This window comes from Lagopus muta, chromosome 2, assembly GCF_023343835.1.
Source record: "Lagopus muta isolate bLagMut1 chromosome 2, bLagMut1 primary, whole genome shotgun sequence".
In the NCBI taxonomy this organism is placed as follows: domain Eukaryota; kingdom Metazoa; phylum Chordata; class Aves; order Galliformes; family Phasianidae; genus Lagopus; species Lagopus muta.
The window spans coordinates 6630847-6647532 of NC_064434.1; the positions used below are offsets into that span (position 1 = coordinate 6630847).

Genomic DNA, 16686 nt, shown 5'->3' on the forward strand with positions numbered 1-16686 from the left:
GGCCTGGGAGGAGTGGGGCTCCGCCTCGGGGCGGCTCCAGCTGCGAGCGGCCTGCTGCTGCTGGCGGCCATGGCGGGCAGGCGTGCGGGGCGATGGTGGCCGGGGCCCCTGGCTGAGCCGCAGCGCCTGATGCGTGCTGGGCTGGGTCTCATCGTGCTGGGCCACAGCACCCTGGTGCTGGGAGCCATCGTGCACGGCTCCGTCCTGCGGCACGTCTCCAGGACCAAGGGTGCCGTCACCCCTGAGTACGCGGTGGCCAACGTCGTGTCGGTGCTGTCCGGGCTGCTGGTGAGAGCCGTGCGGTGCAGATGGACCCCATGCTGGGCCAGAGGGGGTGGGGGCGGGTGAGGCTGCGGCGTTGTGCTGAGTGAGGATCTCTTCCCCGCAGAGCATCGCTGTGGGCATCGTTGCCATCGTGGTGTCGCGCAACCTTTCCCGGGCTGTCCTGGTGAGTGCGGGGCTGCCGGGCTGGGAGATGGGGGGGATGGAGCTGTGCGGGGGCCTCAGCATGGCTCTGTGTGCTCTGGGCAGCCGCTCCCTTGGACCTTGGACCCAGCAGCTCCTTCCGCCTCTGCTGCTGGGGCTGCGGCAGCTCCTGGTGCTGGAGGAGGGTGGGCAGCAGCCTGGGCTCTGGGCGGCTTCTTGGGGCAGAAATGTTCCAACTAAGGGGTAAAGCTGCAGCCCCACGTCTGATGTCTCACAGGGCAGGGCTGTGTGAGGCATTGCTGCCGGGGGGAGCCTCTGTGGCTCTGCATGTGTAGCATAGGGGGAATGGTTTAAACTGAGATAGTGGAGGTGTAGATTAGATATTAGGAGGAAGTTCACCCGGAGGGTGGTGAGGCACTGGCACAGGTTGCCCAAGAAGGCTGTGGATGCCCCATCCCTGCAGGCATTCAAGGCCAGGCTGGATGTGGCTCTGGGCAGCCTGGGCTGCTGGTTGGTGACCTGCACACAGCAGGGGGTTGGAACTGGATGAGCACTGTGGGCCTTTGCAACCCAGGCCAGTCTATGGTTCTGCAGGTGAGGTGAAGCAGTGTGAGGCATCAGATCTTCATCAGCAGAGGGGTGGCCAGCAGGGACAGGGAGCTGATTGTCCCCATTTATTCTGCCCTCATGAGGCCCCATCTGGAGCACTGTGTCCAGGTCTGGAGCCCCCAGTACAAGAAAGACAGGGAGCTGCTGGAGAGGGTCCAGAGGAGCCACAAAGATGATCTGGGGACTGGAGCACCTCCCCTACAAAGACAGGCTGAGGGAGCTGGGCTTTGTTCAGCATGGAGAAAAGAAGGCTGCAGGGTGCAGCCTGGCAGTACCTAAAGGGAGCCTACAAACAGGAGGGGAATCAACTCTTTGAAAGGGCAGACAACAGCAGGACAAGGGGAAATGGTTTGAAGTTGAGGGAGGGAAGATTTAGGTTGGATGTCAGGGGAAGTTCTTTACAGAGAGAGTGGTGAGGTGCTGGAACAGCTGCCCAGAGAGGCTGTGGATGCCCCGTCCATCCCTGGAGGTGTTCAAGGCCAGGTTGGATGGGGCCCTGGGCAGCCTGATCTGATGTTAAATGTGGAAGTTGGTGGCCCTGCATGTGGCAGGGGGTTGGAGATTCATCATCCTTGAGGTCCCTTCCAACCCTGGCCATTCTGTGATTCTTTGAGGCACAGCCCAGAGGATGGCTGAAGCACACCAAGAGCCGGGGGTGTGCACAGCATGTACCTACATGGCAGAAACCTCTGCAGGGTTCCCAGTGACCCCATGCAGAGCCACGCTGTGCCCAACCCCACGCCTTACCCCAGCTGTGGCCGGTCCCGCTCTCACGCGCTCTCCTTATGCTGGCAGCACTGGGCCCTGCTGGGAGTATCCCTGCTGAACTGTCTGCTGTCTGCAGCCTGCAGCGTGGGCTTGGCGCTGGCCATCGCGCTCACCATCCACAGCCGTGGGATGCGCCTGGTCACGGGCTGCAACAGCCCCGCGCTGCCGGCTGATGCCCGCGCAGCCATAGCCACCAACGACTGTCCCTTCAACACCACGCGCATCTATGTGAGTACCTGTGGGCCTGATGCTCGGCCTTCTCCTTTGCTTCTGCTTTCTTAATGTTCTGCCTTTTTTCTCTTTCTCTTCCCTCCATCCCGGCCCCCGTTGGTCTGAATGGGCCCCTCTCAGCTCTGGGTGGGCGCTGCGGTCTGTGCCCCCCCAAAACTCCCCCACTTTCTGCTCTGCAGGACACAGCCCTGGCGCTCTGGTTCCCCTCTGTGCTGCTGGCAGCTGCAGAAGCTGTGCTGGCTGGAAGGTGCTCTTTGGCAGCCCTGGTCCTGCAGGGCATCGGCCCTTGTGCACGTGGCTACAGCAAGGACCAGGTACGTCCTAACCACACACAGGCATCCCTGTCTGACCTACCATTACTGCTGGCTCTCCCAACTGGGCTGAGGACTCCCTGCCCCACCTCAGCACTCCCTGCACCCCCTGCTAGTGCATTCCTTTGCAGCCCTCCACCTCTTTTCTTCCAGATGGCCAGGCCAGGTATGGTGAAGGAGAGGCAGCTGCTGGTGGGGCTGGCTGAGACCTGTGCATAGTGGAGAGGTGAGTGCAGCGGTGTGGGCACGGCCCTGCAGTGCACGGCAGGGAGGTCACGGGCTGCAACACACCTGCTCTCTCTCTCCCTGCAGGTGGTGCTGCACCGAGTGCTGTCATACAGTGGGGTGATGCTGCACCTGCTGCAGGTGTAGGCATGGGGCTGTGCTCCTCCCCACGACCCCACCATCCTCCCTGGGATAAACCCTGCTGGTCCCAGGCATCAACTGCCCAGAAGCAGCAGCAGCCTTCACCCAGCACGTGTTGTGTTTCATGAAACCCCTCCCTATCCTCCCTTCCTGGGCCATACGGATCCTCCTGATGCGCCGAAAGCTGTGTCAATCTCTTTACATGCACAGCTGTGGGGAGGTAGAGGGACTGGGTGAGGGCAAGAAGAAGTGCTGAGGCCTGGCAATAGCTGGGGTTGGCCTTGGTGCTGGTGCTCCACATGCAGAGCTGGGGCTCAGAAGCAGGCTGATGAACAGAAGACGAAGAACCCCTTTCTTGTAAACCTCCATTGTTTCTTTGAGTAAATAAAAGTTTTTGTTTTTACGCTGGCTGCAGTTTCCCCATTGTGGATGCTTGCAGGAAGCTGGGTCTGCTCCTCGAAGGACAGTGCAAGGTGTGTATCAGCCTTTCCTCCCAGCCTCCCAGCACAGGCTGCAGTGTGATGCTTCACCCCTCAGCATGGAGGCTGCGTGGTTAGCAGTCATGTCGAGGGGCAAGGAAGTGAGAGGAAGGGCTACGGCTCTGTCCTCCAGGAACTACATGTCCCTGGGCACTGCATCCCCTGACAAACAGGAGCACAGAAGGGTTGAGATGTGTTTATTGGAGGGTAGAAGCAGAGGGGGCTGAGGAACAGGATGGTCCGGCTCACTGGAAGGAGAAGCTGGTGCTTGGGAGCCCCCCACACCACTGGCTGAGGAACTTGAGCACGTCTTGGCATGCAGGGCTGTGGGATGTCTGCAGAGTAGAAGAGGGGGAAGTGTGACTGCCTTCTCCCTACTGGCACCTGGGAGCTGGCAGAGCTGCACCTGTAAGGCGTATTGTGCCCCGGTACTGTGAGATTAATTCAGTGGAGGTACAATGAAATGGCCCTGGGTTGGTGTAGCTCCACCAGTGGGACAGTGATTAATTATCAGCATGGGGGAATGAGTGCCTGGCTCACCTTGACAGCCATCAGGAACTTGTTCCACGTGTCCTTGTTGGCTTCTCGGCCTGGCCGCTTGAACTCGATCTTGTTCCTTAGCACGGGGTACCCTGGCCACGCAGTGACAGCCTCACCAACCAGCCAAGCCCCACAGCAGCCCTCCTGCCTCGTGCATCCCTCCCTGCCGTGCGCAGTTCCTCACAGCGGGGCACTTTTGTAGAAGGCAGCCACGTAGCTGCCCTGCTCCTCTTACAGTGCTGCCTGACCCCTCTCAAATCAAGGTGCAAAGTGCTCCAACTCCCACATAGCTGTGAGCTGGCCCAGAGCTTACCTGTAAGCACACAGGGCAGGGAGTGCACCCCTGTGCCTGCAGCCACCAAGGAGGCTTCATATGTGTCACGCTCGTCCTGCGGCAGCACCTGCTCCAGCCGCTGGTCCATGGACATGGTGAGCACCCAATCCCTGACCTCCTCCCTCTTCTCCTCCTGCAGGGCAGAGGACAGGGGTACTGTATGCTGTGTGTGTGCAAGAAGTGGGGAGCGAGTGCAGGCATGTGTGCATTAGTGAGCGTGTATAGCAGAGGGAGTGTGAGAGTGCATGGGTGTATGTGAACAGGGCCTGCAGGTGTGTTTGTGGTGGATGGTCCTGGCTGCTTTTCCACCTTCTGAAGTGCCACCCACATACAAGTCGCTGTTCAGAGAGGCAGCATTTGCAGGGATCTGACAGAGGGGGATGATACTCACAGGCACGTGCTGATGGGCTGGCAGTGGCACTTCAAAGGGAATGTCTGTGCTTTGAAAATCGGAGTGGTCCAGAGCATCCAGGTTCCCTTCTTCAATGGCCTGAGAAAGGAGAAGTGGTGGATCTCGAGGCAGTACCATCCTTGGCATTCACACTGCAGTCTGTATTGTAAAGGTGGTTTTACCAATGCCCCTATCTATCAGTGCTGTGAGGACTGGGCCTTCCTGGGAGGTGGCATTTCATAGCCCCACATGTGCATACAGAGCAAGTTCAGGGCCCTGCATTCTCCATCAGTACCAGCTCATGTGTAGCTGCCCCATTCAGCCCCAGGCATCTCCTGGCCAGGCTGAGCATATGCTGGGTCTGCACAGCCCTACAGCTCACTGTCATTTTGAAGCATGAGTCATAGAATCATAGATCACAGAATGGCCTGGGTTGAAAAGGAGCACAGTGCTCATCCAGTTCCAACCCCCTGCTGTGTGCAGGTCACCAACCAGCAGCCCAGGCTGCCCAGAGCCACATCCAGCCTGGCCTTGAATGCCTGCAGGGATGGGGCATCCACAACCTCTCCCCCAGCAGAAGATACGCACATCTGAGAAGTCCAGGAAGCGGTTCAGGAAGATGAAGGCCATGTTCTCCCAGTTGACTGCCTAGTGTTGAGAGAAACCACAAGTGAGACCAGACAGCGGATGGTTTATCTTCCCAGCCACAACTATCCCATGTGAATGATGGGCTGGAAAGCCAGCACCAAACAGTAAGAACATGCTGCTATCCTTGCTGTGTGTCATTACGTCTGGGCAGGAGGTCAGAGCCTGTAGTCATTACATAACAGTTTGGTGGTAACAATTAGGTGACCAGAGCAAGGTGGGCCAGTAAAGAGTCCTGCATCTGCAATAGCAGAGCCACAAAACAGAGCTCTGGTCTACCCCTGGGTCTGCAAGTCATGTCCCCTTACTAATTCAGGTTTGCCCTTCGGCCACATCATGATAAAACACAAAATGTTTGAGGAAAGGCCTCCAAAGCCAGCATCTGGCTGCTCACATGCCAGTGCAGCTGGGGGAGACCATGGAAGAAAAAGCTTGGAACCCCTGAGTCACTCTTGTGGCAGACAGCTCTCACCTTGGCTGCTATCCCAGCTTCATAGAAGGCTTTGTCTGCAGGAAGGAGATCAGTGTGACGCAGCAGAGAAATGGACAACCTGGCAGCCACGGTGTCCTGTAGACACAAGGGACAGTAAAGCCACAACAGTAAGCATGGAAAAGAATCAGGCTGGAAGAGATCTCCTGAGATCGTATAACCACGGCCCCGTAGCAGAGCTCTGCACCCACCATTACTGACATAAAGGCTTCATTGTAGGAGCTTTTGTTCATGGCCATTTCAAGCTGGAAACCTGCTAGAAAGCATTTCTTTCTATCTAACCTGCCTCTCCCTTGCAGTAATTAGATTCCTTAATTATCCAACGCATACAAAGATTTTGAAAACAGATTCTTTCCTGTTCCAGCAGTTATGTGTTGTTATCTCTTCCTTCAGTCTTTTCCCATTGACTGTGTACCTCCAGGCCTATCCTTCTCACCTCTGCTGTTCTCTGGCCTCCTTCTGGCTGCCTTTCTTTTCCAATTGCTGAAGCCTCACTGAGTTGGGAACCAATTCCTGCTCCCTGTGAACCACCTCTGGGTCATCATGCCCTGAACCTGCACGTCCCCATGGAGCCCTGCACTCACAGTGCTGACTTGATAAAGGAATTTCAAGACCCTTACCAGTTGTTTCACACCCTGAGCAGCGGAGCGGGTGGCGTAGTAGTGAGATATCAGCAGCATAGTCTCAAACTCTGCATGTGCTGGAGTGTTCACCTCACTTGACTTTGCTAAATTTTCACACTGAGGAAGAGAATAACAGGGAGCACTGCTTAAGACTGTGGAAAAACTGGGAGAAAGAATGATGTGAAATATCCAGACACCTCAAAGGACTGGGAAAGGTCTGGATCTGAGTGCTCCAGGTCCTGCACAGTGCTGAACTGAGGAGGCTGTGGGAAAAGGAGAGAGCAACAGGCAATGCTGCAAGGAGGGCAGTTTGGATCAACATGGGATTGTTTGATTGGTTTAGTTTATGCTGGGGGTGGGTATTTGTGGTACAGAAATAGCAAAGGCCATCACGGGCTCTGGCTGGGATATTTGGAGACAGGAGAGAAGGAGCATAGGGCTCTAAGCCCTGTGCCTGGTCTGGTGGTTGGTGACCCTGCACACAGCAGGGGGGTTGAAACTAGATGATCACTGTGGTTCTTTTCAACCCAGGCCACTCTATAATTCCATGATTCCATGAAGCAGCTCTGGGCAGATGGGAAGATGTTTCCAGGCTCAGCAGTTCTATGCTTTTTCTGGGTCCTTCCCTCAGCTGGGCTGCTGAATATGGGTACAGGATGAGAAGTGGGCACTTCAGACTTTAACAGGCAGTGGTGGCCGTGGCCCACACTCACCAGACTGAAGAGGACATCACGCAGGTCAGCCCAGCTGGAGTATGCCTCAGCACAGTTCATGCCAGCTGCATTCACCATCTCCACAAACAGACGCTTGTAAATGTTGAAGTTCTGCAAGGCAAAGGAGTGAAATCTCAATGACAAAAGTTTGGAGCCCTTCTGCTGCTAAGCACAGGTTAAGGGAAGGGCAGCTCTGCTCTCTGGCAGCTCCACAGGGATGTTATGCTGTCTTCATTACCTGTGGGTTGACGGGAGCTCCATGCTGTACATACAGGCTCAGGGCTTTGTCCCAGCTGCCCTCCCGGATGAGGTGGGTTGCATACAGAGCTACATACTTGTGCAAGACTTTATAGTTCTGGAGAAGAAACAGAAAACATAAGAACTGAAAGCATAAGATTAATGAGCTGAATGCTTGTCACTCGGTAATGACAGTTTCAGATGCTTGTACATAAATTGAGCCTGAAAAACAACACTGCTGCCTCCTGAATCATTAGAGCACCATCACAGGGCACCAAATTTGCCTTCATGACAAAGATGCCTTAATTTCAACTGACATCAGGCTTCTGAAGAACACGTAGAAAGAAAGCTCTCTGTTTCCTTGGTGCCAATTACTTGCAGCCCAAACAACTCATTTAGCTTTCTCAGTGTTCCCTCAATCACAAAAACTAAACACAATATGCTTCTGGTGTCTCACGCTTCCTTTTTAGGTGAGGTGTACCAGGACAGGGGCAGCAGAGAGGTGGTTTTAGAGCTGCTGTAGTGACTCCCCGTGCTCCCCACAGAGAAGGCTCATTTGCCTCTGCCCATTCATTCCTGCTGTCCCTGCTTCAGAGAGCCAAGAACCCCAGGCTCCCTCCTCACATAGGCACTCACCTGCTTAGCTGCAACCTCCAGACACTTCTCCCATTGCTCCTGCTCTGCATACATATCCAAAGCAGCCATGACGTCGACTCCCACCAACTGTGGATGGACACAGCACAGATTCACTGTGAAGGCAAGGTTTCCTATCCACCTCCAGCTTTTCTTCACATACACACAGTCTCTCCCTCTTTATGGAAGCAGAGATCCAGTGCGACCCATCTGGTCATCTGCCATGACTCAGGCCTATACAGAATCCTCCCCTATGGATATTTAGGCAAAAGCCCTATAAAGAAGGCTCTGTCCCTGTCCTGCTGGACATCCCAAATACATACCGAATCTACCTTTCCTTGGTTCTTTAAATACTCCTTGTAACGCTGGTCCACGTACTCCTCTGACCTGCAGAGTAAAAAGAGCCTTAACACACAGCAGGACTAACAGTGCTTTGGATCAGTGCAGAGGCTGGGTTCAACTTTGTCTGCTTTGAGATAAAAAGGATTTTTACATCTTTCAAGTCTGCAGCTGTGTACATAGGTAGGAGGAGCCTGGGCAGCTCGTTCCAATATGTGTGAGGACAGAAAGGGATGACAGACCTTTCAACAGGAAATATGTGCACAGGAATATCAAGAAGAGGGAAGACAGGGACAAAAGAGAATGAAGATTTTTTCTGAGAATCCAGAATACCCAGGGACAGCAGGACAGGACAGGGCAAGGGACCGTGCTGGGGTGGGAGAGGAAGTTGAAAGAGTCCAACCCCATACTTGGGGTCCAACTCCTTGGCCACACGTTTGGCTTTGCTCCATTCTTCCCCTTCAATGAAAGCATCAATGGCTTCTCGGATGAGGTCCATGTTGAGGTAGAGCTCTGCTGCCTGCAAGGGCAGAGATAATCTCATGAGGAACAAAACTCCAAAGGCACCCTGCAGCCCAGGCTGGAGCTGGCACTGTTGGAAGTGCCTAACACACAGCAGCAACACAAAGTCTCTTCTCAAAAACTCACCCCCTTCTCTGTCTCCTCCCCAGGCCTGAGTCTCTCATACCATTCTAGAACTCGATCCTTTCCCCTCCTTCCTTCTTTCTGATGGCTCAGCACTGCCTGACCCTGTAGTGGGCCACCCACCCATCACCCCTGGATGTGACTTGCCCTCCTCTCCTTGGATACAGCTCTCCTTTCCTATGTCACTATTTCTGCAGTGTCAGGCACCAGCCCTCACCGAACTGTATTTCTTCATGGCCACCAGCTGAGGAGCCACGGTCCGTGTGACCTCCATGCTCTGTGACTGGCTCAAGAACTTAATGGCCAACTCAGCAGCCTGTGGAGAGAAAGCAGCAACAAGAGCTGTTTGAGAAAGGGATGAAGCCGGGAAGAGCTCAGTCCCAGCTAATATAGAGTCAGCTGCACTTGAACTGTGTAGAAAAAGAGGAGGAGAAACGATAGCCCACTTTAGTGATTCAGAGAAGCTCAGACAAGGACAGAATTGTTTACTGAAGTGGATACAAGGACACAGGTACTAGTGAAAAGTACCAACAAGAACATCACTCAAAGGCTGGTGGATGTGTGCCAAGAAAGGGCGCTCAGTTAGCTAAGGTCTATGTCATAAAGTCTGGCTTCATTGTGCAGGGAGATACAGGCACAAAGGTTACATCATGCTGCAGCAAGGATGTCAGCACAGCACGAGGTAAGAGGACAGCCTGTTTGGGCTCAAGAGAATGGTCACTGACGGCTCTCTTGTGTCCTGCAGTGACTGAGGTATGTGGGGAAGCCTCCTAGATAGCAGAGCAGATGAAGGGAATCACACCTTCAGCAAACATTTCTCCATCAGGACACTGTTGCTGGAATCCTGCACCTTCAGATAGCAGTCCACTGCCCTGGCATATTCCCCTGCCTGTTCCCACTCCCGTGCCTGCTCCAGCAGCCCTTCTGTTCCTCTGTAGGGAGAAACACAGGCTGTGAACAAGACTGTGATGCTGCCACAGAAATCCTGCAGACAGCACTGGCAGGGAGGTGCAAGCAAAAGTAAGTCAGAGACCTCAGAAGGGAAAGGGGGCTGTGCGTGTGTCAAAGAACGCACACAGCTAACACTCGAGAGAGTATGATTAAGGAACCTGGGGAGATGCACTGGCAACACTGGAGACCTGGCAGATCAACGGCCTAGGGAAAGAGCAAGCAGTCTGCTCCCTGCAGCCTGAGCACAATACTTACCCTGAGCCCTTCTTGGCAGCCTCCCTGCCACACTCCTTCTGTAACTCCTCCAGCCGACCAGGCACGTATTCCTTGCAGATCCGCAGGGCTTCACTCCACATGTCAGCCTCCTGCAGCAGCACACCAACAAGGAGAAGCTTTCCCCAGTTCACCAGGGTCCACTGCTCTCCCGACATGACAAGACATACTGCCTCTCGTGTCACCTTGCCAGAGGATCCATTGGGAGGAACAACCACAGCAATGTCATCCAATTCTTCTGCTGGTTGAAATGGCACCCAGGCAATTTCAGGGGAAGGTTCCACATTCATCCTAGCTAACTCTATGGAATAGGCTCTTACAGTCCTCAAACTCACCACTCACATCATCCCTGAGGCTTACCCACACCTTTCTGGCAAGGTACTTTCTCTCAGAGCTGTGGAACAGCTAAGATATGCTGTGAAATTCTTGCCAGATTAGCTTTCTAAGAAAAGGCCAGATTTAAGTTATACTAGCAAGCACCCGTGTCAACATTTCTTTTTGGCTACTAAGCTGAAAGGAGCTGGATTTTACTCCTCCATAGAAACTGGGCTGTCAACCAGTGACAAAGACAACGATCCTGCCACAGTCAACACTCACCTTGTAGTACTTTATTGCCAGCTCAGGTCTCTGTGCTCGCAGGAGGAAGGCCTCTGCTTTCTGGAACTCTCTTTGCTCAAAAGCAAAACGTGCCTGTCCTACAAGCACATCAGCCACACTGTCTGGGTCGTGAGCCTCAGCCACACGCTGTGCAGCATCCCAGTTCTGGTTATGCACAAACCTAGGGGGATCGACAGGAGATGTAATAAGAGGCACAGCAGGAGGCAGAGCAGTGCTAGAGAAGCAATCAGGCTGGCACCAGACAGGGAGATGCAGCAGTACAAAAGCAGGAAGACTACATACATTAGCACTGCCTCCTTGGGTTTTCCAGCTTTAATAAATTCTGCTTCAGCCTCTTCAAATTTGCCCTAGGAAAGAAGGAGGAGTTTATGTGCACACTTTTCTCTCCTGATAACAGCACATGACTTCCTCAACTTACCATGAGGCAGAGAGAATTTATGAAACAGGTGTGTGAAAGCTTGGGACTATAGCTATGGAGGTGAGCAGTGTCTGCAGCCACAGAAGTGCCTTCTGCAGCAGCCCTTCAGGGGAACTGTTTGATTACCTGAGTGGCCAGGGAACTTCTACCTATTCCAAGTGGTAAAATTACCTCATCTTCTAGGAACATGGCATATTTTAAGTGGATCTCTGGCATCTTCTGCTTCATGGAGAGGCGAGCCAGTTCAAAAGCAAATTCAAAGACACTGAAATGAAAGAGAAAACGGGGTCACAGAAGGACTGTGTGCTGCAAGGGCATGTTTTCATCAAGAGTGAGACATCAAACAGAGCACAAGACACAGGGAGAGGAGAGGGGGGAGTCTGGGGGATTTCAAGTGAATGGCCACTACTCCTGCTCTTGATCAAAACCTAAGAACTTTTTTGGCTCCCACTAAGGAGATTCAGCTCCTTCACACTTGCTCTAAGTGCCAGAGGCCCTTTGTTCAGCCCTAAAGAGGGGTCACAAAGCTTCCAGGAGCCCAGAGAAGTGGGAGAGCTGGGGCAAAGCAGCACTGTGGATGGCAGTGCAGACACATGCCTGGGCAGCTGCAGAGTGGGGCCAAAACACTTCTGGAAAGCAGTTACTTATGGTAGCATGAGGAATACCTTCCCCTGTGTTCAGAGGCTCTCACAAGATCTCTCTGTTCAAGTTAAAGGGAAAATTTCTTTTGTCTGCCCACCTCAGACTTTACATTTATGAGACTGACAGGTGAACAAGACTTATCTTTTAAGTCCTCTGTGCCAAGGACAGAGTGTCAGGAAGCACAAGGTATGGGCAGGGGAGAACATGAAGGGAGAAGCATGGGAAGATATGCCATATCCTTGACCTGCAGCTATCACACACATGCACATATCTTGGGCCATTCCATCTTTCTCAGGTGATGAAGGTAGAAGTGTTGGGCTGAAGGACCTGCTTACCCACTGTCAGCTGCATGGTCAATGGCCATCTCCAGAAGTCCAAATTTACTGAGGAGTTTCACAGCTGCCTCTCCACCCAGGCTCTTCGCCCACATATAGGCCACTTGCTTATAAGAGTTTGCCCCACCATGTGCCTTGGCCACCTATCCAAAGCCAAGAAAGCAGAAAAAACACAATGCATCAATTTCTACTTCAGCAGGCTGAGCCAGGACTTACCCTCTTGCACCAACTGCTCTCTCCCAAAGAGCCCTTCTGTAGCCACCACTGGGCCAAGGAGAATGAGACAAAGGCTGAAATGCCAGTGCTGCACAGTGGCTAGTAGTCCAGGCCTGCTTTTGGAGTGCAATACTGCAGAGCAGTTAGAGGCACAGCAGTGCCACAAGGGCCTTCATTGCTGTGCCACATATGTGAGATACAAGAGATAAGTGAGACAGTCCACATCAAGCCTGCACATTTTGTGGTGAATATGGACAGGGCAATTCCTACTGGAATCCTGCAACCCTGCATGGCAGGATAGCTGATCATTACCCTGTAGGCTTCCTCCCACATGTCATTCACTCTGTACATGTTCACTGTGGCCTTCCAGTCCTTAGCTTCTAGGTAGTGGTACTCAGCCTCCTGTAAACGTCCCTCTACCTCCAGCTCCTGCAATTAGAAGCAATGAATTAGTGACACTTACCCTTGCTTGCCCTACCTGATCCTTGGCCGTGAGATGCATTCACCTTGCCCAGGTGTAGGTGGGTGTCACTGAGTAAGTCCTTGTGGTACTTGGCTACCAAGCGAACCATCTCATCATACATCTTACACTTCTTGTACATAGTGATGGCCAAATCAGGTTCATTCACAGTGATGTACAGCCTGGAAACACAAGCACGTTCACAAGACTCAGCTGAAGATGGTATTCAGCCCTGTATTCTCTCTGCATCCAGCAGGGACATCTTAGGCTCGCTGTCAGAAGGCATTTCTGACAATAAACTCACAGCCAACACCAAACTTGTGTAGGATTTGCTGCTCCAATTGGATGCATGTAAGTCTATGGGACCCAATGGGAATCATCCCAGGGTACTCAAGGAGCTGGATATTATTACTGTGGGATCCTTCTCAATTATTTTCCAACAGTTTTGGGAATCTGGAGAGATCTCAGTTGACTGAAAGCTGGCAAATGTTGTCCCAGTTTTCAAGAAGGGCAAAAAAGAAGAACCTGCTAATTACATGCCTGTCAGCCTCACTTTGATGTCTAGTAAAATCGTGGAGGAGATTATTCTGGAAGTTACTGAAGATGCTTGAAAGACAATACAGTCACTAGTCACAGTCAGCATGAGTTCGTGGGGAGAAAGTCCTGTTTCATGTTGTTACCCATCTGATTGACTAAGGGAAGCCAGCTGATGCAATCCTTTGGGATTTCAGCAAAGCTTTCTGCACTCTCTCACAGTATCCTTCTGGACAAAATGTCCAGCATACATCTAGACAAATACATAATAAGACTGGTGAACAATTGGCTGACTGGTCGAGCCTAGATGATTACTCTCAGATTGGCAGGCAGTCGTTAGTGGGGCTTCTCAGGGCTCCATCTTAGGGCCAGTTCTCTTTAATTTTTTCATTGCTAACTTAGAACTTACAGGACTTGAAGGTATATGCTGGGTAAGTCTGTGGACAATACTAAATTGGGAGGAGCTGTTGACCCCCCTGAGTAGTGTCCTTGCAGAGATACTGACAAATTGGAGGGCTGAGCAATCTCCAATCACATGAAATTTAACAAGACCAAGTCAAGATGAGGCAACTCTGGATATATGTACAGACCATGGGATGAGAGGCTGGAGAGTGGTCCTACAAAAAGAGATGTAAGGGTTCTGGCTGACAGCAAGCTGAATATGTCAGCAGTGTACCCTGGCCAACTGTACATGGGGGTACATCAGGCCCAGCACTGTTAGCATGGCATATAACTGATATACAGCACTAGTACACAGCATGACTGTTGTAGACCACATGGCTGAGCACTGCTTAGACAGGGCCCTTCTGTTACGCCACCATCATCTGCTGGAGGGCAATGTTATTTCCTCTGTCCTCACTGGTCACCCCGTGTCCTGACTTGGAGGGACCCTCTGGGCTTCTGTGACCTGCTTTCATCTCAGCCTCCAACCTCAGGCTGTGAGTTCTGGTGGAATGACAACATGACAGTGTCAATTCAACTTACTCACATATGCCACCAAAAGGATTAAACTCTGTGTGACCTTTCCAGTTGTAATGCTTCCTTTCATGTGCTGGCATCCTTGAGATCAGGTGCCATGGCATCAGATAGCTGTGTTTGTCCCTGTACCTACTAACCTTATGGTGTTATTCTTAATCTAGAGCTGACAAAAATAGTAACCTGGCTGAAAAACACTTCCATGGCTACAACAGACCAGATGTGGCACACAGGGAAAAGCCTTGCCTCATTTCTGCTACATGAGACACCTTAATCTCCTTTCTGTCCTGGTGGACAAAAATTCATCAATATTTCCTTGACTTCTCTTCCTACGACCTCTGAAATATCAGTTCTAGGGCTCCAAATGTGATGACAGTACATGGGATCTTTCCAAATCCCAGTCCCAAATTCAGCTCCTATTTAGGGAAAGAGCTCCTTCTCACTGCAGCCAAACTTTCAGAGCTCTGTCTTGGACTAGCACTGATCATAAAACTCACCTCTCTGCTTCTTTGTACTTGCCCTGCTTCTCCATCTCTTGGGCTTGGGTTATGTAGAGAACAGACACATCTTCCTGGCTCATACACTTGATTGCCAGCTGCCAAAACAAACACACATGGGACAAGCATTTTCTTGGTACAGAGTAGTGAAGTAGAAGGTGAAAATGAATCTCCTTCCCGCTGCAAACAGGCGTATACACTACATGCTCTGCAGAGAATTGGTTGTCATTTGTCACTGTGATCAAAGCACACAGGACCAGGCCCTTTGGAGAGCACTATTTGTCACAGGTGCACCCACCATGGGGCTGCTGAAGTAAAGAGGATTGTGGATACAAGGGACTGAATTCTTTCTTGCTTTCAGATGCCCCTGCACCGATCCTTTAGAAACAGCACTTGGTGCTGGCACACAAAGCCTCTTGCTGATGAAGTACAACTCACTAAGCAGGATGAGGTTCCCAGAAACTCTGGCTTCTGATTTTACCTTGTGAGCCTGCTCCCAGAGCCCGGCCTGTGTGTACATGTCAATGGCATCTTTGGTCTGGTCTCCCTTGATGTACAGCTCCTCTGCGATCTGTGGTGAGATGACTATAGTCAGCAGTCTCAACGGATAGAGAGCAGCAATGATTGTGTTCTGTGGCCTCACCTGATACTCCTGCAGGGCTGCATAGTGCTGGGCAATCTTGGGATAATATTTAACTGCTGTCTGTTTGTCCTGCAAATCCAAAATGTAGATGGCTTTCTTCCACTGCCGGGCACCCAAAGCTGCCTCTATGGCCTTAATGGAGCACCTAGCAACAGAAACATGACTTTTTACAGTCAGCCAGCAGTCATCTCCTATAGCTGAGCTGGGGAGATTCTTGATTCTTCTTCCAGGGTTAGAGCAGCAAGAAAGACCTGAATAACTTCACAGTACCAGCAGAGAAGAAAGCAGCCTTCAGGAAGCATGAGAACAAAGGTCTGGAAAGCTGGCAAAGCTAGGGGAAAAAAATAATTAAGAACTAGGACAGCAGAGAAGACTAATTAGGGCTGAGAGATCTTGAAAGATAAGTGGTGAGGAATCCATGGCTGGGCCAGCAGACTGCACAAAAGTATCAGGAGCACTGGCAAAGTGAGATTGAGGGCTTACTCAGAAAAAAAGCCCTACTGATTTAAGCAAATCATATGAATTACACAACCCACCAGGATATGCTGCTGCTAGTTATACAGCCATCACCTGCCCCCACCTGGCTTCGATATAATGGTTAATGGCAGCATCCAGCTGTTTCTGCTGCACCAGATGGTCTCCCCATGCCTCCTCCAGCTTCACAACTTCTGCAGGAAATGCCAGGCGAGCCAGCTCCACTGCTGTAAGGGGACATGAAAGCTGATATGCTGAAACCAGCAAGGAAGCAGAACTGTGAAGCAAACATAGGCCTTGGATTGGGGATAGGGGGGTGGTGAATCCCTAGACCAGTCCAGCTCCAATGGGCTACCCAGCAATCTGGACCCTATGGAAGGCTAGATCTGGATCTATGCTGGTGTGATTGGCCTGATCAAGGCCTTGGGGAACAGGCTGTTGTTGTTGAGTTGTGTGGGTGACCATGTGAAAATACATGCATTGAATGAGCTGATACGTGGAAGTTTCAGAGCAACTAGGCAACTCTGAGCTCCAGGGCAATAGCTCATTCTGCCACCAGGCCAGAGTACCCAGGATCCTGCTGGGAAAAGATGGGGCTGGGGGTAGAACGTAGTTAGCACACAGTTAGTACCTTTCAGGAAGGCACTGCCCTTGCAATAGCACTCCAGAGCCTTCCGTGCGTTTCCAGCCTTCTCGAACAGATCTCCTGCCTGATGACAAACATTGGGATAAACACAGGCTGCCAGTTTCTAGAGCTCCCATCTCCCCACAGTATGCACCCAACCACCTCCACCTACAGAGCTGTCAGTCTTACCAGACCTTGCCACAGAGACTTCTCCATTGGTTATGCCTTCCTCACTAACCAAGACC

General features: G+C 52.0%; 2 protein-coding genes across 3 annotated transcripts in view; one reads left to right on the forward strand and one right to left on the reverse strand.

Annotated features, from left to right (window-relative positions):
• Positions 1-16: 16 nt before the first annotated feature.
• On the forward strand, positions 17-3120 carry KRTCAP3 (keratinocyte associated protein 3). The gene is made up of 6 exons (XM_048938113.1): positions 17-288; positions 389-448; positions 1831-2031; positions 2214-2348; positions 2499-2571; positions 2658-3120. The coding sequence occupies exons 1-5, from the start codon at positions 70-72 to the stop codon at positions 2562-2564; spliced, it is 681 nt and encodes a 226-aa protein (XP_048794070.1). The 5' UTR covers positions 17-69; the 3' UTR covers positions 2565-2571; positions 2658-3120.
• A 28-nt stretch (positions 3121-3148) lies between these two features.
• Positions 3149-16686, reverse strand: part of IFT172 (intraflagellar transport 172) — a 32455-nt gene continuing 18917 nt past the window's right edge. The window contains exons 23-49 of one of the 2 annotated variants that reach the window (XM_048938060.1): positions 16448-16526; positions 15923-16043; positions 15343-15487; positions 15181-15270; positions 14700-14797; positions 12740-12875; positions 12546-12662; positions 12018-12160; positions 11212-11305; positions 10905-10969; positions 10602-10782; positions 9987-10096; positions 9583-9712; positions 8998-9096; positions 8546-8655; positions 8120-8183; positions 7800-7886; positions 7165-7281; positions 6927-7037; positions 6211-6330; positions 5573-5668; positions 5044-5103; positions 4456-4554; positions 4044-4197; positions 3731-3822; positions 3440-3525; positions 3149-3352 (exon numbers count right to left, since the gene is read on the reverse strand). In XM_048938060.1, the coding sequence (XP_048794017.1) occupies positions 3265-3352; positions 3440-3525; positions 3731-3822; positions 4044-4197; positions 4456-4554; positions 5044-5103; positions 5573-5668; positions 6211-6330; positions 6927-7037; positions 7165-7281; positions 7800-7886; positions 8120-8183; positions 8546-8655; positions 8998-9096; positions 9583-9712; positions 9987-10096; positions 10602-10782; positions 10905-10969; positions 11212-11305; positions 12018-12160; positions 12546-12662; positions 12740-12875; positions 14700-14797; positions 15181-15270; positions 15343-15487; positions 15923-16043; positions 16448-16526 (2892 nt within the window). In that variant the 3' untranslated portion in view covers positions 3149-3264. Of the gene's footprint in view, positions 3526-3730; positions 3823-4043; positions 4198-4455; positions 4555-5043; positions 5104-5572; positions 5669-6210; positions 6331-6926; positions 7038-7164; positions 7282-7799; positions 7887-8119; positions 8184-8545; positions 8656-8997; positions 9097-9582; positions 9713-9986; positions 10097-10601; positions 10783-10904; positions 10970-11211; positions 11306-12017; positions 12161-12545; positions 12663-12739; positions 12876-14699; positions 14798-15180; positions 15271-15342; positions 15488-15922; positions 16044-16447; positions 16527-16686 lie in introns of both variants that reach the window. The other variant, XM_048938061.1, reaches the window with a different exon arrangement.

Coding starts and splice junctions, on each gene's coding strand:
- KRTCAP3 (XM_048938113.1), top strand. CDS start 70: ATGGCGGGCAGGCGTGCGGGGCGATGGTGGCCGGGGCCCCTGGCTGAG. Junction 449..1,830: donor ACCTTTCCCGGGCTGTCCTG/GTGAGTGCGGGG, acceptor TTATGCTGGCAG/CACTGGGCCCTGCTGGGAGT. Junction 2,349..2,498: donor GTGGCTACAGCAAGGACCAG/GTACGTCCTAAC, acceptor CTTTTCTTCCAG/ATGGCCAGGCCAGGTATGGT.